Source organism: Pongo abelii, chromosome 13 (assembly GCF_028885655.2).
Source record: "Pongo abelii isolate AG06213 chromosome 13, NHGRI_mPonAbe1-v2.0_pri, whole genome shotgun sequence".
NCBI classification, from domain to species: domain Eukaryota; kingdom Metazoa; phylum Chordata; class Mammalia; order Primates; family Hominidae; genus Pongo; species Pongo abelii.
In genome coordinates this window covers 38,640,912-38,658,822 of record NC_071998.2, presented here as the reverse complement: position 1 = coordinate 38,658,822, position 17,911 = coordinate 38,640,912, and the positions used below count along the sequence as shown (strand labels likewise).

At 38.9% G+C, this 17,911-nt stretch overlaps 1 protein-coding gene across 5 annotated transcripts in view; it reads right to left on the bottom strand.

The window, feature by feature from the left end:
- The window catches only part of SLC24A2 (solute carrier family 24 member 2), a 533,689-nt gene that overhangs the window by 10,205 nt on the left and 505,573 nt on the right, over positions 1-17,911 (bottom strand). For 4 of the 5 annotated variants that reach the window (XM_054521034.2, XM_054521033.2, XM_054521032.2 and 1 more), the window contains 2 exons: positions 10,296-10,385; positions 3,167-3,333 (listed from right to left, as the gene is read on the bottom strand). In XM_054521034.2, coding sequence (XP_054377009.1) covers positions 3,167-3,333; positions 10,296-10,385 — 257 coding nt within the window. The remainder of the gene's footprint in view (positions 1-3,166; positions 3,334-10,295; positions 10,386-17,911) is intronic. The other variant, XM_054521036.2, reaches the window with a different exon arrangement.

The following is a 17,911-nucleotide window of genomic DNA, read 5'->3' as shown; positions in this document are numbered from 1 at the left end:
TTGGGGAGGGGTTCCAAGCCTGGGAACAAGGGGTAATTCCAGTTCTTAGCAGGAGGGGGCAGCCTTGGCATCCTGGGGTCAGCAATGAAAAGTCAGAAAACGGAAGGGGGAGGTCCTGAGAGTGGGGGTGATGCCAAACTGAGAGCCATTGACAGGGACTTGGCCTGGGAAACTCTTTTCCCATCCCTCGTGAAGAAAGACCAAAACCCATTTTATTCTTATTAAAACACACACACACACACACACACACACACACACTCACACTCCTAGTGAAGTTGAATTTAATAGCACTACAAATGGCTTGCAAAAACCTTTCGGGGGAAACTGAGACTTTTCATGCCTTTTGGTCTATTAATTCTATTGTCAAGAATTAAGTATAAAAATAACTGAAAATGCAGATTAAACTTTACTCAGAAAATGATCATTTCAGTGTTATTTTGAATAATAAAAACTGAGTATCTCTAATAACCTCTAATAACAGGGAACTAGTTAAATAGCAAATAAGTAAATGTAATGTTACATAGCTGTTAAAAATCACAAGCTTAGAATGCTACAGGAAAATAGCCATAATATAATTCTAAGCTAAAAATGAAAGATGCATACATACACACAAATAGCAATGTAATTTCAATCATGTGAAATACACAAGAATTTCAAAAGGTTGGTGAGCTATTGATCTTTAAGCTTTTTCTTTTCTTTTTCTTTTCTTTTTTTTTTTTTTTTTGAGATGGAGTCTTGCTCTGTCGCCCAGGCTGGAGTACAGTGGCACGATCTCGGTTCACTGCAACCTCCACCTCCTGGGTTCAAGCGATTCTCCTGCCTCAGCTTCCTGAGTAGCTGGGACTGCAGGCACACGCCACCATTCCTAGGTAATTTTTGTATTTTCAGTAGAGACAGGTTTGCACCATCTGGGCCAGGATGGTCTCAATCTCTTGACCTTGTGATCCGCCCGCCTCGGCCTCCCAAAGTGCTGGGATTACAGGTGTGAGCCACCGCGCCCTGGAGCCTTATTTTTATTTTCTAAATCTGTGAGTATATGTTAATTTTAGAAGCATAAAGAAAATTCTGGCAAAGCTATGAAGAAACTTTTACACTTAATATATTGCAATGACATCACTCAATATATTGTCAAAAATGTCAGCTGGTATAAATTCTTGGGAAAGAACTTTTTGGAAAAGAAATATACAAAACATGTCGATACCCATTAAGATGTTCAAAATATTTAGTTCATTAATACTGCTTAAAGGAATTTATCCTAACAAAATAATTAAAAGAGGAGGTTTTTCTGCATAAAGATGTTCATCAAAACTCCCATAGCAGAAAATTTTTAATAATCCTATAAATGATAATGAAAAAGCCACTGAAAAACAAGAGGGAATATTTGAAGCCACAAAATGTTATGAGCTATGAGAAGTCTTAGCAAAATGGTTATGATTTATTAATTTATTCATAGATGCCTCTCTATGCCAGGCATATAGTGCTTTAAAATGGAAAAATAAAAGCCTTCCAAGCAGATAAAACTGAATATTTTACTAAGAAAACTTTGTGAAATATATGGAAGAGAACATACAATAAAGAAGTGTTGTTTCCGAGTAATAGGATTAGGAGTGATTTTTCTTTAAACTTCCGTGTGTGTGTGTGTGTGTGTGTGTGTGTGTGTGTGTGTGTGTGTGTATACAATTTAAGAATAATGAACAAAAAACATTTTGTAATTCTTTATCATATACTATAGAGCATTACTATTATTTTTTTACAAGAGATTGACCAAAAACTCTACCAGGAATATTTGGACCATGGAACTGAGAAACACTGTTTACAGTAGGGACAACTTCCTTTAAAACATACACCTTTTAAGGCATTCATTCATCCATCCATCCATCCCACAAACATTTGTCAAACAACTACCAGTAATAGCAATGCAGTAAGCTCTGATGAGTTCCTGCTCTTGGGGATGCACAGTCTAGCAGGCAGATATACGAGGACAAGAGTACGACGTACAGACAGTTTTTAGGGGCAAGAGCCTCCAAGTCAGGCCCAGGGGAATCAGAGAAATCAGGATTTAAGTTGTCACTAAAAGGGTAAGTCAGAGTTTTCCAGTGAGACAAGCATGGAGAGCTCTTCAGTGGGGGCTCACAACAGAGTTTTATGCACAGAGAGTGCTACAATTGATAGCACAGACTCTTTGTTCAAATCCTAGCTACCTCATTTACTAGTGTGAACTCTGGGCCCTTCAGTATTTTTATCTGAATAATAGGGTTGATAATACATACTTCATAGGATTATTGTGTGACTTAATTATTGTGTGGCTTAAATGGAGAAAAATGTACACACAGTGCACATGGTAGACACTGTATGAAAAACTGTGGTCATGGAAAGGTGCAAGACAGAACAATATTTAAGATATTCAATGAGAAAGTAGGTGCTTTTAGCGAGATTCCAAACCCAAGTGTTAGGAGCCCAGTACTCCTGGGAACATAAGGATAATGTCTTATATCTTATTTTCTTAGGGTACTGATGTTAAGTTTATCTGTCAGACTATTTTTACTTTTGACAAGTTTAAAATGGTGGAGATCACAGAACCTCTCCCCAATCTGATTCACTTTAGTGATTATTCATATTGAGAGCTCATGTTTACTTCACTATAAGAACAGATCTCACCTTCTGGCTTTCAAAAAACCTAGAATATCTTCACCAGTATAGATAAACAAATGGTAATGCCAAGACTGTCAGTATTTTCCAAGGAAGGAAACAGGATATGTATGGTAGGCCTATGTTTTTCTCAATCTGCCTTAAAATCCAAATCTCACCTTAGGCTGGTGGGGACTTGAATTAAAATTAGAATGTGAACATTCTTATCATGAAGCTATCACGGTATCTCAGTTCCACTTGAATGTTGTTATATAAGTGAAATTCTAAAGTATTTCCTAAAATACCCATTCTGTATGTAGGCATGTGCCTCTGCTTGTCTAGGGAAGACTTATTTTTCATTAAGTTCTCTGAAATGAGAAATAGAATTGGGGAAACGGAATGGTAATCTCAATCTTTACTCTGTATTGGTATTGGTTAGTCTTAGGTTCAGAGATCCTGGTCATGTCTTTCCAGCTTCTAAGAAGACAAAGACACTGGTGGAGCTGGTGCGCACCTTTGTAGAACTATCTCTACTCACCCTACAGTGATGTCAAAAATGTTGCTTCCAACAGAGCTGGACACAGCCATGTCCCCTAACCCCTTCCGGGCCACTATGACACTGGTGATAAGATCAGGGATGGAGGTCCCAGCAGCCAAGATGGTCAGGCCCATAATCTCTTCACTGATGCCAATTGTCTCTCCAACCTAAATGTCAGGACAGGAATAAACATCTCAGTGTTTGAAGTTACAAAATCATAAAAACCACAAAAATTTCAATGCGACCTCCTTTTAATGCATTTCTATACTGTGCTATGCAAAGTGCTGAGATGATAAAGATGAATAAGCCACAATCATTGCTAACAGAGTTTATGCTTCTAGGATATTCAGACCCAAGGCATCAGGAATATTCACATGAAAATTAAACAGATAATCTCAAATAAAAAAGAGCTCTAGAGGACTAGAGTGTAGCCTTTATATGGTGCTTTCTAAGATTGAGTCAGGGAAGCTGCAGGATTAGAGGTAGAAAGGCCAATTGGCCATGGAATCCAGGGGGCGGCACCTGGCAGTGGCACCAAGTCCTGTGGCAGATTTGCCCTTCAACTTACTACCAAAACCAAGGACTGACACCCAGGGTCTCCATTTTTCTTTAGCATCTCCTAGTGTCTATAACCCATTCTTAAACACTTCAAGGTGCTATAATTTCCACTGGAATCTCGATTCTGGGTGTTTTGGGTTTTGGTAACACACAGCAAAGCAACTGTGGAGAAGCAAAATCCAGAAAATCAGAGGACCTGGCTCCAAGATCTGGCTCTGGTATGTGTTAATTTCTTGACATTTTGCTTACTGTACCAATTGTACAATGTCATTGATCCTCACTTTCTCATCCATAAACTGGGGATAATAATACCTACCTTACCAGGTACTTGTGAGGACTAAATGATAATTTGTGAAAGACTCTTTGTAAATAGTACATTATTATTGAAAAGCAAGGGGAGGGTGGCTATTACTTTTTTTTTTTTTTTTTTTTTTTGGTCTTTTTCTTTGCCTTTTAAGACTGATGAGTTCTATTTTGGAAGGTTGGTCTAGCCTCAGGTGGAAGCTCCTCCATTCTCTTGAGCAATTTGTTTGTCATCTTGGGACTTTTTAGAAAAACTTACTTATTTTCTTTAGAGACGGGTTCTTGCTCTGTTGCCCAGGCTAGAGTGCAGTGGCACAGCCATAGCTCACTGCAGCCTCAACCTCCTGGGCTCAAGCGATCTTCCAACCTTAGCCTTCAGAGTAGCTGGGACCACAGGTAAGCACTGCCACACCTGGCTAATTTTTTTTAGAGATGGGTCTTACTATGTTTTTCAGGCTGGTCTTGAACTCTTGGCCTCGAGATCCTCCTGCCTTGGCCTCCCAAAGTTCTGGGATTACAGGTGTGAGCCATTGTGCCTGGCCTCTTGGGACTTTTAAAACCTATACATGTTTTGCTGGAGTTGGTGAAGTGTGGCTCTGAAAACCTTCAAGATAATGCTTTCCATCTGATTTCCAACAGGTTACCTGATGATGTCCAGCATTTTTTGAAAAAATTTAAAGGGCCAAAATAGCATATAAGAATAAAGCCTTTTAGGGAATAGAATACACTCATTTCTAAATCCTTTTTAAAAAATTCTTATTTTTATAAGAAATAGTGTGATTCCTACTAGCTTAAAAGCATATTTTTGTTTTGATGGTCATGCCTGCTCCAGAGCCTGGTGAGCTGAACTAGCTTACCCTGTCTCATGGGACACAGAATCACTGCTCCCCATTAGTAAGTTCCATGTATGCAGGATCCTCACCTTGGTCACCATGATCTCCCTAGTTGACAGAACATACATAACCTGGTACATGGCAGGCTCTTAATACTGATTTGCTGGGTAAGCAAATCAATCTGCATACATAGGTGATTTCACTAGCATGTTTTTCTGCTGATTCTCCTAGAAAAAGTTCAATAAGACTTTTGCACAGGAGTGCCCTATTTGAGCAAAATATTCTCAAATTGTCAGTTTTTTGTTAGATTTGGAGTGAAGCATTGTCAAAGACTGAGAAGATGCTGACTAAACAATTGTTACTGTCGGCAAGTTCCAATCTTTTTAAAACATTCTTAATTAAACATAATTAAATTCTTGGAGGGAATTCTAAAGTAGTGACTGAAAAATTATTTGCTGGGCACAATGCCACGCAACTAGTTCAAGCTACTCGGGGGTTGAGGCACGAGGATCACTTGAGCCTGGACATTCGAGACCAGACTGGGCAATATAGCAAGACCTTGTCCCCGAAATAAAAACAAAATAATTCATATTTGGAGTTTGAATGCTACTATATACAGGAAAACATACGAATTGAAGAGGAGAAAAATGGTGGTGTGGTGAAGCGCACTGGCTTGGGAGATGACAGTGCTGGGTACAAATCCTAGCTTGCCACTCCTAGTGCAAGTTAGACAACTTCCCTGAGTCTCAGTTTTTCCTATCTGTAAAATGAGGATAATATCCACTCAGAATTGTTGATGACTATATGTGATGATGCAAATCATACAGCACAGTGTCAGGCATAAAGCAAATGTTAAATAAAAATCTAGTTTTTTTTTTAACTTATTATTTTTTTTGTTGTTGAGACGGAGTCTTGTTCTGTCGCCCAGGCTGGAGTGCAGCGGTGTGATCTCGGCTCACTGAAACCTTTGCTTCCTGGGTTCGAGTGATTCTCCTGCCTCAGCCTCCCAAGTAGCTGGGATTACAGGCATCTGCCACCATGTCTGGCTAATTTTTGCATTTTTAGTAGAGATGGGGTTTCACCACGTTGGCCAGGCTGGTCTCAAACTCCTGACCTCAGGTAATCTGCCTGCCTTGGCCTCCCAAAGTGCTGGGATTGCAGGGGTGAGCCACTGCACCCAGCCAAAAAACCAGATTTTATAACTCAGACATTACTCCTTTCCTCCTCCAATTTATTAGACTGTCAGGTGTCTGGCAGCAGGAACAGAAGTGGGCTTACTGGGGCCAATTCACATCATGGAAAACTTCATGAAGATTTTCATTAGACATCAAACCCCTGGTGAATCTGTGTGGCTCTAGAAAGCCTTTTGTGGAAGGAGAACTAGTCTTCATAAGCTTGTTTTGAGTACATTTCACTCAAATTAACTTTTGTCAAATCAGTAAAGATGATGGGTACATGGACGGGACAGTACTCCGAAAAATCAGGGTGCATCAGAAAGGCTTAGAGCTTTTAATAGAACATCAGCAGTCTTGGGGAAATTCCTTCATTTTCTTAAAAAAAAAAAAAAAAGCAAATTATGAGGCCACTCAGAGGGGGCCAAGCTCCATGCTGCTCCCAATATTCCATGATGCAGTTCTTTGCCTTGGTTTAAGGAGGATCTGAAAGAATGCTATAGTGGCTAAATGAGACACAAGGTCTTAGTTGACTCTTAAAATTAATTTCTAATATTAGATGCAGGATTGACTTTAACTACAGATTGTCATCACCCATTAAATTTATTAAAGTGCAAAAACAATAAGCAACAAGAACAACAAAAACAAAAGATTAAAGGCAAAAAAAAAAAAAAAAGCCAAGGGCAAATTATGTTAAAGCGTTGTAGGTGAAGGGCATTTTTTTTTGCCAAACAGTAGCCAAATTATCAAATAGCATTTATGATAAAAGTGTTGATAACAAAAGAGTTGAACACTATATAACTGCTATGGATTTTATAGTTCAGAAGTACAAACAACAGAATTAGAGCTAGACTTCTTGGAACAGAATCTATTTTGTTCAGCTGTCCGGGTGTTTTTAAAGAAGTATTTGTATAGGAGAAAAGAGAAACTTCTCTTCCATCATTGAAAAGTACGGCTTCCGTTTATGGCTTTCATTCGTCTTGGCTTTTTAAAATTATTATTGTTTCAGCCATTGAATTTGTGTTCCTTTTCTTTGAAAGAATGGAAAGAAAACAAGACTGGAATTAAGGTAATCATTAAAAAGAAAAAGATGGAACCCTGCGTGATATTTTATAAAATGGCAAAAAAGAAATATCTGGGAAACAACACATCCCAGCAAGTTAGAAAAACACCATTTTTTCTTTATTAGTACATGAAGAAATAGAAGATGATTATTAAGAAAAACTATTATGTGTTATAAATGGCAAACAGTCCTTTCAGCCTGGACATCTGGAGGCTGAAAACCAGCCCACCTTCTGCTGTGATTTCTGCCAGGTGTTCGTAGCAAATGTCTCTCAATGAGTGTAGAAAATAATGACTCCAAGGCACAGAGAATTTGCTCAGGAAGCCAATGATTTTTTGGAAATATCCAGGAAGAATAATCTGAAGTCAAATATCAGTAAAATAACTGTGATATGAATAATATAAAATATCTTGTAGAAATAAGATAGTGTATCAGCCAATATTTTCTGTGGATTTTGCTAGTAACATGTATTCTTTTAAAAACCAAGGTATGCTTTACATAGAGTAAAACTCATTCACCTTTTTAAAAAGTGTACAGTTCTACAAGTTTTTTTTTCCCTATTTGTTTAGTTTTTTTTTTTTTTTTTTTTTTTTAAGACAGAGTCTCACTCTGCCACCCATGCTGGAGTGCAGCGGTGTGATCTTGGCTCATTGCAGCCTTCACCTCCTGGGCTCAAATGATCCTCCCCCCTCAACCTCCCGAGTAGCTGGGACTACAGGCATGTGCTACCATGGCCAGCTAATTTTTTGTATTTTTGTAAAGACAGGGTTTTGCCATGTTGCTCAGGCTGATCTTGAATTCCTGGGGTCAAGGGATCTGCCTGCCTCAGCATCCCAAAGTACTGGGACTACAGGCATGACCCACTGCAACCAGCCTGCAAGTTTTTACATATGTATGCAGCCATGTTTCGCCACATCCTTTATCAACACATGCTACTGCTTTTTTTTTTTTTTTATAGCCAACCTAGTGGTTGTGAAGTGATATCTTGTGATTAGTTCCAAACAAGTTTATTGAGACATAATTTACATACCATAAAATTTAGCCATTTTAAAGTGTATAATTCAATGGTTTTTAATGTATTCAGAGTTGTGCAGCCTTCATAATTTAGGTTTTGAACTTATTCATCATCCCCAAAAGAAACCCATACCCACTGGCAGTGACTCCCCATTTTCCCCCAACCTCCCCAATCCTAGGCAACTATTAATATTAACCTATTATATGTCTCTATAGATTTGCCTGTTCTGTATACTTCATATAAATGAAATCATATGATATGTGTCCTTTTGTGACTGGCTTTTTTCACTTAGCATAATATTTTCAAATTTCACTCATGTTGTAGCATGTATTGGTACTTTATTTCTTTGTACTGTGTAATATTCCATTGTATGGATATACCATATTTTGCTTATCCATTCATCAGTTGATGGACATTTGGGTTGTTTTCACTTTTTGGTAATTATGAATAATGCTACTTTGAACATTTGTTTACAAGTGTTTGTGGACGTATGTTTTCATTTCTCTTAAGCCTATTCCTAGGAGTGGAATTGCTAGATCATATGGTAACTCTATGTTTAATGTTTTGTGGAACTGCCAAACTATTTCCCCAAGTGGCTGCACTGTTTTACATTCCTATCAGCAGTATGTAAGGATTCTAATTTCTATACATCCTCATCAACACTTGTTAGGTTCTGTCTTTTTGATTATACCCATCCTAGTGGGTGTAAAGTGGTATCTTGTTATGGTTTTGATTTACACTTCTTTAATTAATAATGATGTTGAGCATATTTTCTTGTGCTTTTTAGCCATCTGCGTATCTTCTTTGGTGAAATATCTGTTCAGATAGGATACTTGAAGATGCTTGCCTTCCTATTATGGAGCTTTAAGCTTATATCTTGGATACAAGTGCTTTATCAGATATATATGATTTGCAAATATTTTCTTCCAGCCTCTGGTTTTTCTTTTCCTTTTCAATGGTGTTTCCTGAAGAGCAAAAGTTTTAATTTTGATGAAATTTAATTAATCAACTTTCTTGCTTTCATGGATCATGCTTTGGTATTGTATCAAAGAACTGTTTGCCTGGCTTATGGTCATACAGATTTTTTTTCTGTCCTCTAGAAGTTTGACAGCTTTACAAACTCTTACATTTAAAACTATGATGTGCTTTCAGTTAAATTTTATGTATGAGGTAAGGATCTAAGTTTATTTATTTTGGCATATGGAAATCCAATTATTCCAGCACCATTTGTTGAAAAGTCTATTCACATGTTCTCAGTATATATTTCCCTATTTCAAATTACTATATTTTATTTATGTTGCCAAGTATAATAATTTAAGGATTATATTAAACAAAGGATACAAGTGGGAAGTTTGGAATTTATGTAGTTTATAATAGAGATTAAAAGTATGATTTTTGGAGTTGCAGAGTCCTGGGTTAAAATCTCAGTTCTACCTATGTGATTTTGGGTAATCTTTACCAGCTTTAAGGTTAACTTCTTTATCTGTAAACTGTGGATAATAATAGTACCTGCTTCATAGGCTTTGAACCTATGTATAGGGTTACTGTTAAGATTATAAAGACAAAGGGACGTGAATTGTTGGGTGTGTAGGACATACTCAGCAATGGTTACCACTATTATCTTTGAAAATGTGAAACCCTTGAATCTTACTCTTCATTCGTGTTTTTCAATAATGATTACTAAGAGTGTATTCTTGTGATAGGTATTATGACTCACATTGAGTTAAAAATAATAAAAATACATCATCATTTATGTAAAGTGAAGCTCAAGGAGGAGGCTATTTTGTCTCTAGATGCTTTCCTAAAGCCAGTTTTAAAATGCTGGTGAGAGCGTGAGGTGAGTGGCTGCTCAAGATAAAGTAAGTACTACTGAACCAGGCAAAATCTTGACATTGCTCCCAGGTCTGGGTTGTCGTGGTGTCTGTCAGGCTGCAGAGGCAAGAAGTAGTTAGACTTGCCTGCCTCCACATGGCTGTCCAGAGGCTATGCTGATTCAATTCCATGCTACAGCCAGAAGACTAGGGAAAGTTAAGTGGATAAATTCCTCTAGTCCTGGAATGCTAACTTGTCTGTGTCACACCCAATACTGTTGTGGCAGTTGCAGAAAGCAAACACAATGATTAAACACTTGACAATCAGGACTGGAGAAAAACCAGGCAGATGCATGTCACTATCAAGATCTTACCTGGTGCGCCCACCAGACCATCAAGTAAGAGAATACTGCAATCCAGGTAATGGAGCCAAAGAACGTGATGGGAAAAAACTTCCTCGATGACTGAAAGACAACCAGGAAGAGTTGAGAATATCAGTGTTATCCATTGAGACTGATCTGGAAATCCAAAGCTAAAGCCACCATCGTAGCGATTTCTCTAGCATTTCCTGCATCTTAGTAGGACTGGCAATCAAAAGGCCCTACTCACTCCTGATCAAGCTGGGACAGTAAGATTCTCCCTTGGAGATGTGAAATTGATAGGAACTGAGTGATCACAGTGCTGGTTCCTGAGATGGAAGTCTTGAAGAGAATGTCTGTTAGTTCCTGCTATTAGATGTTTAGATTCCCTCTGCTCTTGCCCTTTCTAAGGCCTGTTTTTTTGGCCTTTCTTTCAATATTAACACCATATTCTCCCTCCTTCTTTTTCTTTCTTTTGCTCCAAAGTTTGTCAGAATCAGTTTCTATTGCTTGCAAACCATGAATCCTAACAATCCATATGCCAGGAAACCTGTGGGATTAATTCCACTGAACAAGAAATGGGAAGGATCAGCAGGTTTAAAAACAGATTGACTCATCTTACGGTACCACAAATTATCAAGAAAGTCACACAGAAAAAGCCACCACCACAGCTTTTATAGATTCTGGATGATGGCCATTCTCCAGGACACTGGAACCACACGTGGACCAGAGTAGACAGAGGCAGAAGCGCCCAATTGTACTGATTTCCACTGAGATGGCAGATCAGACATTGCTCTCAAGAATGTTTTCTCTCCTGTTCACCACCCCAAAATATATTATGTTCAATTCTGCTTCTAGAAGTAGACTTTATGCTATCTCAGGCATAAAGTGTAAGCATTTTTAAAGTTTCCTAGAAATAGCCAAAAAACCAGACACTTGAAATGCAGTGTTTCTTACCCAGTCCCACTACAGAGAAACCCAGGCTTGCACTGTAGTGGTGTTCTTTTGATGTCCTTTGTTGAAAAATTGGGGTCCTTTAAAAACACACTCAGACAGCACAATGCTGTCAGAGAGCCTCTTGCCTATTATTGCCAAACACTTTTTATTTCAAAGCTTTCCACGTTGAGAAACAATCCCACTTTTTGCTTTGATAATGCCATCCAATTTTATCTAGAGAAATGAATTTTAGAGTTGACTTGTATGAAAGCAATCTCAATAGTCTGAAGGGCTGACCTTGGGCAGTCACATAGAACACGTTCTGTCATGGCTTTTGAGAGCTCCATTAAAAGGAAAAGATAAACTCATACATGGTAATCTTTTGAATATCAATAATGATGAACACAGTCTCTATTGCTCCAAACCAGGCTTATGTTTTCTTTACTAATTTCAAGTTTTCAATATATATTTCTTATGATCATTTGCATGGTTCTGTTAAATTTTACCCCATCCATTTCTTTAAATGATTGCTGTTTTGTGGGGCCGTTTGTTAGCTTGGATGGCTGGAAGACCAAGCAGGTTTGATTAAATCGGGGGAGGGCATCAGGCCACAGTGAGTAGCCAAAACCTTACCCTCAAATGCTTTTCCCTGCCCCCTTTCTTTCTTAGAAGAAAAATATTTTGGACGAGGACTCAGACCCCTCCTAGGGACCTAAGCGCTTTAATGGGTAATGGGGGGCAAAAAAAAAGGTAATCATTTTTTTAAAGTGGAGTTGGAGACCTTCACTTTTTTTTTTTTTTTTTTTTTTTTGAGATGGAGTCTCACTCGGTCACCCAGGCTGGAGTGCAGTGGCGTGATCTTGGCTCACTGCAACCTCTGCCTCCTGGGTTCAAGCAATTCTCCTGCCTCAGCCTCCTGAGTAGCTGGAATTACAGGCACCTGCCACCACACCCCACTAATTTTTTTGTATTTTTTAGTCGAGGCAGGGTTTTACCATGTTGCCCAGGCTGGTTTCAAAATCCTGACCTCAGGTGATCTGCCTGCTTCAGCCTCCCAAAGTGCTAGGATTACAGGTGTGAGCCACTGCACCCAGCCATTAGATCTTCACTTATGAAAGCAATTTTTTTTTTTTTTTTAAAGCTAGGAAATCAGCTGGATTCTGGAGACTGAATTCTCTGAGCCAGTGCTAAGAGATCAAGTTTTCCAAGGCATTTAGCTTATTAAAGTTCCCATCCTTTTCATCTGGTCACAGTCACTGTTTTAGGATCCTACGTGCAATGAGGGTTTCATCTTCCATGGCTGTGCTCTGTTACAGGAAAGAGAAGAGCCCTCTTGCCACGTGGGGTCATGTGTGTGATTAGAGCCCCAACCAATGCTTGATTCTGGGCAATGTATGAGGACAATGAAAAGCTTTCTACATGCTTTAAGGAGTGGCATAAGTAGTAGATGTCCTAGGAGAGTCCTCATTTCATAGATTGCTCGTTTTCCAGGTTAGTTCATTTACTAAACGTATAATGATTATTTTAACTTTGTACCTCTGCCTGTTTGTTCTTTGAGATAACTTCACAAGTCAGAATCAAATCATTTGAACATATTTCTCATCTGAAAAATATCATAACTGAGCTACAGAAAATTCCTAACCAAAAGGTATAAAGCAAGGTATCAGACAAGGAATTAAAGGAACTAAATTCAAATCAACATACTAGGGAAAACTTCTCTAAATCAATATTTGATGCTCACGATTCTTAATCAAGAAGCCAATTAGTAATTAATGGGCATCGAAACATACCTAATGTTGCATTAGGGGCTCAATGAAAAAGGTTAAAAATAAATTTTCTTTGTGAATTTTCAGTCTTCATCATAAGCTAGAGGTAGATAAAGTCTGAGAACTTACTCTGTACCCAGATCCTGAACTACAGATAAAATTCAAACTAGGTCTGCCTGACTATACCACACGTGCTCCCAATATCTAGATTATACTGACTCTTTCCTAAAGAAAAACAGGGCGCCAATAATGCTCAAAATATACCCTGCCATATACATAATGATCATGATCATGATCATCATACTAGGCTCTGCTCTGAATGTCAGAAAATTAAAGAAAGCATCAGGGAAGTAGAAACTAGCATTCCAGCTGTATGGCCATCTGCCTCGCCCAACCTCCCATGTTGTTTCTGCTTTGGAAGTATCAACGTTTCACGCATCAGCAGTTGGGCTAAGTGTTTCCCAACTATTGAACTACTTTACCATTTCCATTTTCACAACCCAGGTAATCACTTCTTTCATTTTTCTTGGACCATTCCCCTTACTTGGACAGCATGGTCTCATTCCAGACATCTCTGCCCAGTAGCAACTGTACAGTCATTTAGTTACCAGTGTCATTGGAAGGAAGAAAATAGCTCTTGGAGCCAAGGTCTAACATGACAATTTATGGTTATAGTAATGGGGGTTCATCCTGCCATCTGCTGGGATGGACCTCATACTAATTAGCAAATAAGCAAATTGCATCCGTGTGCTGGCCATTTTGTTCGCATGTTGTGGTTTACTTATATAATTGACAGTGGATGCTCTCATTAGAAGCTTTTGGTACATCAGAGTGATATCGGCTTGGCTTGGAAAAAGTTGCTGGGCATTAGCTGGTTGTACAAATTAGCTATATCCTTACTGATTTAAATTCAACAAATATTCACTCAGCATCTACTCTGTGTAAGGTTCTGGGACATATATTTAACGAAGACCCCCCCCCCCACCCCCCAAATCCTACTAAAGATTTAAAGTGTGGTCTCTGGATTAATATGACTGGTATTGCAATCTCTGCTCACAAATTACCAGCAATATGACCTGAGACAAATTATTTAATCTCTTTAAGCTTAGGTTTCTTCATCTGCAAAATGGGAGAAATAACATCTAGTTGTTTTGAGGACTTCATGTACATAAAATGTCTAGCAAAGTACCTCACACATAAGTGCTCAGATAATTATATTTGTTATTAGACAATACAGTCATGCCCTTGTATTCATGAGGGTTCCACCACCCCTGAGGATACCAAAATCTGCAGATGTCCAAATCCAGAATATGAAATAGTGGAGTATTTACATATAACCTTTGTGAATCATCCCATATACTTTATGTTTGTTTGACAGAGTTTCGCTCTTGTTGCCCAGGATGGAGTGCAATGCTGCAATCTTGGCTCACCGTAACCTCCACCTTGTGGGTTTAAGCATTTCTCCTACCTCAGCCTCCTGCGGTAGGGTTTACAGGCATGGGATTACAGGGATATGCCACCATGCCCGGCTAATTTTTTGTATTTTTAGTAGAGACAGGGTTTCTCTATGTTGGTCAGGCTAGTCTCGAACTCCCAACCTCAGATGATCCTCCCGCCTCGGCTTCCCAAAGTGCTGGGACTACAGGTGTGAGACACCGCACCTGGCTCCCATATACTTTAAATCAGTTCTAAATTATTTGAGGCAGAATAGAATGTAAATGCTATGTAAACAGTTGTTAAATTGTATTGTTTTTATCTGTATTTTTTACTGCTGTATTAAAATTTTTTTCATGAATATTTTCAATCTGTGATTGTTTGAATGCAGAGTCTGCAGATATGAAGAGCCAACTGTATTATTCTCATTTTAGTTTTTAAGAGATAAAGAAACTGATACTTGGGGAAGTGAAGGTAACTGTGAAGACCTGGCCCAGAGTCTTGGCTTTGCCTTTCTAGCTGGGTGTGCTGGAATAAGTCACCAAACCTCTATGGGTCTCAATTACTTTATCCTTGTTAGACCTTGCTTGGCACATAGTAGACACTGAATAGATACTTGATGAATGAATGAATAATAGAAATTGCAAACACCTACCTGGGTTCTCAGGTTCCTTCCTAGTTCTAATGGGTCATGTTTTCTATCTCATTAGATGCATTCTTGTTTTGCAGGAGTATCTAGCTTAGTCATGAGAGAAGATAACTTTTGGGGTCCTTATTTTGTTTATTTTCAATTTTCATCAAAGACTTGCTCCTCATTGAAGTTTATGTTTTAGTTCTTTTACTTTGGAAACAAAGCCATTAATAAAACTGTAAGTGTGAAGCCCATATTAATTATGTGAGCTGAAATTATGCACGGTTCAACAAACACTGTCATACAATTTGCATATAAATGAAGCAGAAATAAAAGCTAGTGGGAGTACTATATACTCTGAAACTATAAGTATACATGAAAAAATCATGTTTTCCTTGTAATTAATGTCAAGGTTTGGTATGTTCATCTCCTTGGGTAATCAAAATCTAGGGAAGAGGCAGAGCTGCCAGGCCCTAAGGAGGGGCAAATATGTATTAGCTAATTTTTCCCCTCTCTTTCCTCTCCCTATGTATTTTCTCAAGAGGTCCTTGTGGAAGCACATGAGTTCTGTGGTGGATTGCAAAAATGGGCACAATACTTTGCTGCTCCTCTCGTCAAGAGGTAAGGTCTATTTTTCCACCCTTTGAATCTGGGCTGGCCTTATGACTTGCTTTGACCAATAGAATGTATTGCAAGTGACAGCGTGCAAATTTCAAACTAGATCTCAAGAGGGCTTTGTAGCGTTCATGCTTGCTGCTCTTGGCACTTTGCCATTATGTGACTAAGTCCAGGCTAGCCTGCCTTGAGATAAGAGACTATGTGGAGCAGGGACAAGCTGTTCCAGCTGCAATAGCCTTGTACCAACCAGCTCCCAGCCATTAACTGAGCACCACTAAGACCAGCAGCTGAACTGTCCAGCTGAGCACAACCCAAATTGTCAATTCACAGAATTATGGGCTAAAAAATATCTTGTATTAAGCCACTAGGTTGGGGTGGTATGTTACAAAGCAAAAGATAACTGATACAAGGTCAAATCTAACAAAAATCTTCTAACTAAGCATGATCACTTATGGGCTTTTGTGTCAACTGGCATGGTTTCTTTCATTTGGCATATTGTATATGTAGAATATACCCATATATCTTCCAAACCAATATGCTTTGAGAATAAACTGGGACTGTCCTGGGTAAACTGGGATGTACGATCACTTTAAATGTGCAGTAGCTTTTTGATGGTTAGCTCATGCTTTCCTTAATCACAGAATGTCATGGCTGGCAGGGAATCTAGAAACCTTCTGACCGTTTATTCACAGAGGGGAAAAAATTGGGTCCAGAGTTGAGAAGTGCTTTTCCTAATGTTGTACAGCTCATCAGCTGTGGGGGGAAAACCCATCACAGTCAATGTGGTAGAACGAAAATGATCTGGAGTCAGGGGACTTGGGTTCAAATCCAGCTTCTCTCACTAATATAGCTGTAAAGTCTCGCTCTGTGGTTATATGTGGCCATGCCTGGTTTCCTTTACTAGACTTAGAGCGCCTTAACAATATAAATTGTACATTTTGTGTCTTTATATCTCTTTTTTAAAATACACTTTAAGTTCTTGGGTACATGTGCAGAATGTGCAGCTTTGTTACTTAGGTATACATGTGCTATGGTGGTTTGCTGCATCCATCAACCTGTCACCTACATTAGATATTTGTCCTAATGTTCTCCCTCCCCTAGCCCCCCACCCCCTGACAGGCCCCAGTGTGTGATGATCCCCTCCCTGACTCCATGTTGTCTCATTGTTCAACTCCCACTTACGAGTGAAAAAATGCGGTGTTTAGTTTTCTGTTCTTGTGTTAGTTTGCTGAGAATGATAGTTTCCAGCTTCATCCATATCCCTGCAAAGGATATGAACTCATCCTTTTTTATGGCTGCATAGTACTCCATGGTGTATATGTGCCACATTTTCTTTATCCAGCATATCACTGATGGACATTTGGGTTGGTTCCAAGTCTTTGCTATTGTGAATAGTGCCACAATAAACATACATGTGCATGTGCCTTTATGGTAGAATGATTTATAATCCTTTGGGTATATACCCAGTAATAAGATTGCTGGGTCAAATGGTATTTCTAATTCTAGATCCTTGAGGAATCGCCACACTGTCTTCCACAATGGTTGAACTAACTTACACCCCCACCAACAGTGTAAAAGTGTTCCTATTTCTCCACATCCTCTCCAGCACCTGTTGTTTCCTTTTTTTTTTTTTTTTATTATTATACTTTAGGTTTTATGGTACATGTGCGCAATGTGCAGGTTAGTTACATATGTATACATGTGCCATGCTGGTGCGCTGCACCCACTAACTTGTCACGTAGCATTAGGTATATCTTCCAATGCCATCCCTCCTCCCTCCCCCCACCCCACAACAGTCCCCGAAGTGTGATGTTCCCCTTCCTGTGTCCATGTGTTCTCATTGTTCAATTCCCACCTATGAGTGAGAATATGCGGTGTTTGGTTTTTTGTTCTTGCGATAGTTTACTGAGAATGACGATTTCCAATTTCATCCATGTCCCTACAAAGGACATGAACTCATCATTTTTTATGGCTGCATAGTATTCCATGGTGTATATGTGCCACATTTTCTTAATCCAGTCTATCATTGTTGGACATTTGGGTTGGTTCCAAGTCTTTGCTATTGTGAATAATGCTGCAATAAACATACGTGTGCATGTGTCTTTATAGCAGCATGATTTATAGTCCTTTGGGTATATACCCAGTAATGGGATGGCTGGGTCAAATGGAATTTCTAGTTCTAGATCCCTGAGGAATCGCCACACTGACTTCCACAAGGGTTGAACTAGTTTACAGTCCCACCAACA